The 6,286-nt window shown below is 47.3% G+C and overlaps 1 protein-coding gene across 1 annotated transcript; it reads right to left on the bottom strand.

Annotated features, from left to right (window-relative positions):
- Positions 1–1,719: 1,719 nt before the first annotated feature.
- Positions 1,720–4,503, bottom strand: fzd8a (frizzled class receptor 8a). The gene has a single exon (XM_080864521.1). The coding sequence runs from the start codon at positions 4,075–4,077 to the stop codon at positions 2,332–2,334; it is 1,746 nt and encodes a 581-aa protein (XP_080720647.1). The 5' UTR covers positions 4,078–4,503; the 3' UTR covers positions 1,720–2,331.
- Between the last annotated feature and the right edge of the window lie 1,783 nt (positions 4,504–6,286).

The raw sequence follows: 6,286 nt of genomic DNA, 5'->3' as shown, positions 1-6,286 counted from the left end.
ATAGCAAGATAATGTTTGAATAACTGGAACCGTTGAAAATGATGAACTACAAGTAAAAATGAAGATGTTAGCCAGACAAAACAGATCAACATGTGAAATTGGATGACATAATGACATGAAAAGCTGTGAAATGGAATAAGCTATTAATTTAACTGAGAAATAATGATATTTATGGAACCCAGATCTATGTTCAAATGTGTCACTGGTGATGAAGATGAACCTCTTTCATCTGACTGTGAGCACTAATTGTTGAAACATCTCATCTTTATTCCAAAATGAGTAGCAAACGATGACACCACAAATACAGATGCTGTATGTAGAACTGCGCCGTGCTGTTTTAACCACTAGATGGGGCTGCAGAGCCGGTCCATTGCTGTGATGCTGGCAGGCTGAGAGAGCTGCAGCTCAACACTGTTTGGATAAGATAAACACCAGAGAACCAGACTGAAAGACTGAAAGCAACCGTGATTATTCATGAAAATAAAACAACAAACGATTTGGAGCATTAAACTGAAATGTGAGATGGAGGGACGCTGTGTTTACATGTGAAATAAACTTTTTCAAACTTAACTATACCACCAAATGTGACAGTTAATGCCTCCACACAAACATTAACACTACTCAGAGCTATGCCAGTTTTGTAGAAAATGACCACAATGTAAAGAGACCACTGCCCATCTTGAAAAAAGTTACTTTCAACTTCAAACTTTATTATCTTGTTCTTCGCTGAGAGCAGGGATCATTAGGCTGGCAGTGATGCAGGATTTATAAAGCTGACTTACACTGCCAGCAGATGCATGTCCATGCTGCATTTACAGTGTGAGTGTAGAGGAATAAAGCAGGAACAAAGCAGTCACTACAAAGCCTACTGTCACCATTGACCAGCAAATCAAAGGCATGTCTATGCTGGGTTACAGTGTATCATCTTATGCCAGCGCATTGGGTTAATTGGGACCAAACCAGATAGATACATTTGTAGCAAAAAAAGAAGAAGAAGAAGAAAAAAAAGCCTCGATTAAGGGGCTTTAAGATGTGAGATCATGTGAACAGACCACCTGTGGGGCTTTCATTGAGATTTCAATATCATTCATGTCAAGGCCCCTGCACTCACTGACACAGCTTGAGCTGAGGGAGAAGATGCTTCAATTGAAACCTCTGCAAAAAAAAAAAAAAAAAAAAAAGCCAAACACAAGACGCAGGGGCTCTGGCAGGTTTCAGCTCTGACAACCCCTCCCAAAAAAGCAAGGGGGTCCCAAAATGCTCTTTCAATTGTAGGCCGTCCATCAAAGCATCCAAATGGGGACGTTTAGGGGGAACCTTGGCACATCAGACAGACACTCGTAATACACACCACCTTTATTCTAGGCTGTTAAAAAAAAGAAAGAAAGATCAAAGTTTCTCCAGATGAAAAGGGTCCGTTCCCTGCATTTATACCCCCCCATTCACCCACTCCCTCTTTTACCAAATTAAGAAAGCAGGCTTCGGCAGGCATGTGAAGAGGACTTTTAACAATTATGGAGATGCTCCAACTCAACCCCTGCCTCTAATTACCGGTCTCTGATGGTTAAAAGGGCTTCCTTTTTACCCGGGACTCTCAAAAGCTGCCATCATCAACATGGTGACCATAAGGAACCACGAAAAACAAAAAAAATAAAATAAAAAAAGATATGAGGCTGCCCAGACTGGCACACAGAAATCCTCAAAAGGACTGCACAGATATTGAGATTTGTCAAATGGTTTTATTGTCAAAATAAAGGTCATATTTGCTTTCTTCACAAAAGAAACATCTACACTTTATACAAATTTACAATATCTTATAAACTTTTCTTTTATACACATATGTACACGCTTTCTCTCCGTTGTTGTTTTTACAGAACTTTTATATAAATACATTTGTAATTACAAAATCAACAACCCATTTAAAAAAAACAACAACAAAACTATTGGGCACTGTTAAGGCTTAATTTAAACCATCTTTGACGAGATTGGAGATTATACAACGTTATCTAGCACTGTGTAGAGAAAATAGCAATAAAAATCCCCCCAAAAATGCTCTTTGTGTGAAGCTGGTTAGAAACTAAAACCTCTGCCCCCAGCAGGTAATGGCCACATTGTGTAAAAAGCCTCATTCTGTACCTCTAATACATATAAACAGGAAAGGGGGCGTGTGTGGGGCTTAACCTGTGTGAATGCCAGGTACATTGTTTCAACCAATTCTCAGTTCATTACGATGCAAATTGCTCGACACCTGGAGTGATGGGTTATCTCCCAAAACAATTAGCAGTTCCCATAAGCTGCTTTTAGTGAACCCACCCACCCACCCACTCCAATTCAAACCTGGGACAGTGGCATCTGCTTGGGGCAAGACACAGAGCTGGCTGTGCCCGACCTCCACGTCAGTCCGGTGCTCACGTCGCTGTACATGGAGCCGCTGGTGCCTTTGCTGCCCCAGCAGCACCTGGTGCAAAAAGTTCTCCAAGAGTCCAAAGTTTTCCCAGACCAGATCCACACCCCGGACGTGATGCCCACTAGAAGGCACATAAAGTATTTCAGCATAAAAACAGCATAGTCCGGAGTCCTGCGGTCCCGCTCTAATAAACAGTTAAAGCAGTTGTGCGTGACCTCCCAGCTCTGTCTGTTGTGCTGCTCATAAAAGTAACAGGCCACTATGATAGTGGCGGGCACCGTGTAGAGCACCGTGAAGATGCCTATTCTGATCATCAGCTTCTCGAGTTTGTCAGTTTTGGTGCCGCCCTGCTTGATGACGCTGCGGATCCTGAACAGCGACACAAATCCAGCCAGCAGGAACATCGTCCCTATGAATAAATAAATCACCAAAGGCGCGAGGACGAAGCCCCGCAGGTTGTCCAGGTTCTGGTTCCCCACGTAACAGATGCCAGCCACCGAGTCTCCATCCACGGAGCTCAGCGCCAGGACCGCGATGGACTTCATGCTGGGGATAAGCCAAGCGGCCAGGTGGAAGTACTGAGAGTAGCTGGCGATCGCCTCGTTGCCCCACTTCATCCCCGCCGCCAGGAACCAGGTCAGGGAGAGGATGACCCACCAAATGGAGCTGGCCATGCCGAAAAAGTAAATAAGGAGGAAGACCACGGTGCAGAGCGCGGGGCCGGTCGTCTCGTAGTGGATGTGCTCCACGTCGAACTCCCGGTTGCACGCCACTTTTTCGTGCCCGGCGATTAGCCTGACGATGTAGCCGACCGACACGAACATGTAACACGCCGAGAGGAAGATGATGGGTCTCTCTGGGTACTTGAAGCGCTCCATGTCGATGAGGAAAGTAGCCACGGTGGCGAAGGTGGACACAAAGCACAGCACTGACCAAAGTCCGATCCAAAAAGCGGTGAACGCTCTTTCGTCGTGCGTAAAATAGGGATTGTGGCACGGCATGGCGCAGTTGGTGATCTGCCCCGTCTTGACCCGGTTGTACAGCGGGTGGCGTTCCGTGTTCACCGGCACCATGGGCTCCAAACATGTGCATCCCGGCTCGCACGGAGCGGCGGGCGGCTTGTATTTCCCCGGCGTGCCGGGTCTGCCGGGCTTATTTTTCGGCGGATTGTAACCCTTACCTGGGTGGTTGGTGGGTTTGGAGAGTACCGGGGACGCTGTAGTTGAATCGGTTCTGTTGTAGTCCATGCACAGCGTGTCTGGGTTGCCCTGCACCGGCAGCAGGTCGCACCTCATCCTGTCCGGCCAGGGAAATCCGTACTGCCTCATGAGAGGCGCACAGCCGGCCCGAGCTCTCTCACACACGCTCCGGCACGGGGGGAGAGGTTTTTTGTAGTCCTCCAGGCAGATCGGCGTGTACATGCTGCAGAGGAAGAACTTCAGGTCCGGCGAGCACTGGATCTCAACCAGAGGCCAGAACTGGTGCACCTCCAGTCCCGCCTCGTCCTGCGTGTCGTGGTTAAACTGGTTGGGCATGTACGTGTAGTTGTAGCCGATTCCCTTGCACAGAGGCACGGCTATCTCCTGGCAGGTGATTTCCTTGGCTGTGGTGCAGCTGGATCGCGGAAAGAGAACGAGCGAGAGGAGCAGATAAATCCCAAACAGGTCCATCTCTCCGGCGCGTCGCGTCCTTCTCTTTCTGCTCTGGCGCAAACGGCGATAAATCCTCTCAGGCGTCTGCTTTCGCCTCCAGCCCGGTTAGATGCTGCGCGGCGATCCCATCTCGCTTCTCTCGGGATCTTGCACGGAGTTGCGAGCAATGTGCAAGCCTTGTTTACTTTAGGCTGAGGAGGAGCAGGAGGAGGAGAGAAAGGAGCCTACAGGGCGGAGAGCGGAGCTCAAGATGGCTGAGAGGAGAATCCAGCTTCTTCTTCTGGAAGCTGCTGTCAGTATCCAAAGAGGAAAAAAGAAAAGAAAAACCCCAAGTAATGTCCGATCGTTGCACGCGGGGGGAACGTGGGCCTCCTTTCTTTCTCCAAAACACAGCGACCACATTCAGTCGGCTTGTCCCACCTCTCTCCTGGTTCCCATACAAAACATCAGCTTGTGGGCGAAGCGGTGCCGATATATACGAGAGCCCGGCTGAACACACCCCCGGAGCCCCTGCTCCTATCACAGAGAGACAGGGGCGGGGCTTCCCAGCTATCACTCAAGCTTCCTTACCTAAAGTATAGCTCATAATCAGAGAAGTGTCGCCAGTTGTTTTGTGACTCCGGGTTCAGGACAGTGATGCTCGAAGTTACCGAGAGCCGTGGATCCTCGGACACTGAGACCAAACAGACATATTTTAAAAATGAATGAAGCCACCTGCGTGACACAGTTGTGCACCTTGTGTCCTGTATTTATCATTTTTATGAACTTCCCAGAGCTGCTAGTGCTCTCCAAACAAACTCTGTCTACGCAGTAAAGTCAAAAGAATTCCACAACAAGCACAAAACAAGAGCGTTAACACACATTTCAAAAATCACTCCAGCGTTCACTGTCGTGTAACTTTCCTTCAACACACCAGCTTTGATAGCGTCACAACAACAGTTAACACGCACACCAGGCGCGGGGAGGATGCCTCTGGCTGCAGATTTTTGTGTCTGCCAGAGAGGGGCCGGTTCGGTAAATTGGCTAATTTGCGCATGATAAGACTACCCAGGGAGCTGTCTGTCCTTGTGAAAAGCTGTTTTATTTTTTAAATGAGGTGCTAATGTTTCGTTTAACGGCTCGCACAGAGCTCCGCGGGAGGCGTAATTGCGCGAGGCAAAGACCGGGCGGCATGAGCACGCTGAGACAGTGGCAGAGCCCTCATATCAGTGTTAACATGATTGTCGAGCCTGTCTGGAGAAGGGGGGGGGGGGGGGGGGGTGTCTCTGTAGTAATGTGACGCTAATCTCATTGTAGTGAATCTTTTTTTTCTTTTTTCTCTCTCTCCGCACACAGTTTCTGTTACTTCTCTAAAGACTTGCTCCACATCAAATCAAATGCACTGCACAGAGGAAAGTGCTCAACTGTATACAAGGTAGGCAAACTTAATGCTCCCTCACACATCAGTGCATGAATGGAAGAAGCTCCTTCATGTCAGAGCACAACCTCCTGCAAGCGCTGAAATTGTGTCCAAATAAATACCAAATATATTTGCAAAATATGAACAAAAATCGACATTTAACATGACAGCATCAAGATTAAATGTTAGATATGTTGGATTTAAAGCTAGCTAGGGCAGGTTCCGGATGTTCTTGCAGGAGATAAATGTTGGAATCCCCCATCTGATGACTTTACTCTCAAATGCACCACAAGGCGAAGACCTCTGTAACATTTAGGAAGCTGTTTTTTACATTCCTGTGACTTCCGCTGATGTGCAGTTTAATTTAACCGTGGCATCATTCTAACCGACTGTCTAGAAGATGGAAAACCGCACAGCTTCTGTTAAAAAAGAAAAAACCCCCAAAGAGGCAGGCAAGGCTAGACATGTGATCGGCACATCTGCTCGAAACTTGATCTCCATCTCACAAACAAGGGAGATGTGCTTTTGAGTTGGCATTTTTGTCACACACACACTTCCAGCAAGAGTTTGAGTGTTAAAAAGTGAATGTGTGGTCTCACTCTTTTTTTTTTCTTAAAGCATCATCTTCCCAGTTTCCCATCCCAGTATAATGCAGCATTGTGTGTGTGTGCTGGGACTGGTGTGTGGTGGTCATGGTGTTGGAGTTTATTGTGTTTGGAGTGGAGCCAGGTCTTTATCATTTGAGGCAACTTTTAAAAAAATATACACGCACACACATGGACTCGACTCACTGAAAGGATAACACAAGCCTGGGTGAGCTGAGCATCA

This window comes from Rhamphochromis sp. 'chilingali' (genome assembly GCF_963969265.1).
Source record: "Rhamphochromis sp. 'chilingali' genome assembly, chromosome: 18".
NCBI classification, from domain to species: Eukaryota; Metazoa; Chordata; class Actinopteri; order Cichliformes; family Cichlidae; genus Rhamphochromis; species Rhamphochromis sp. 'chilingali'.
This window is presented reverse-complemented; position numbering and strand designations above follow the sequence as displayed.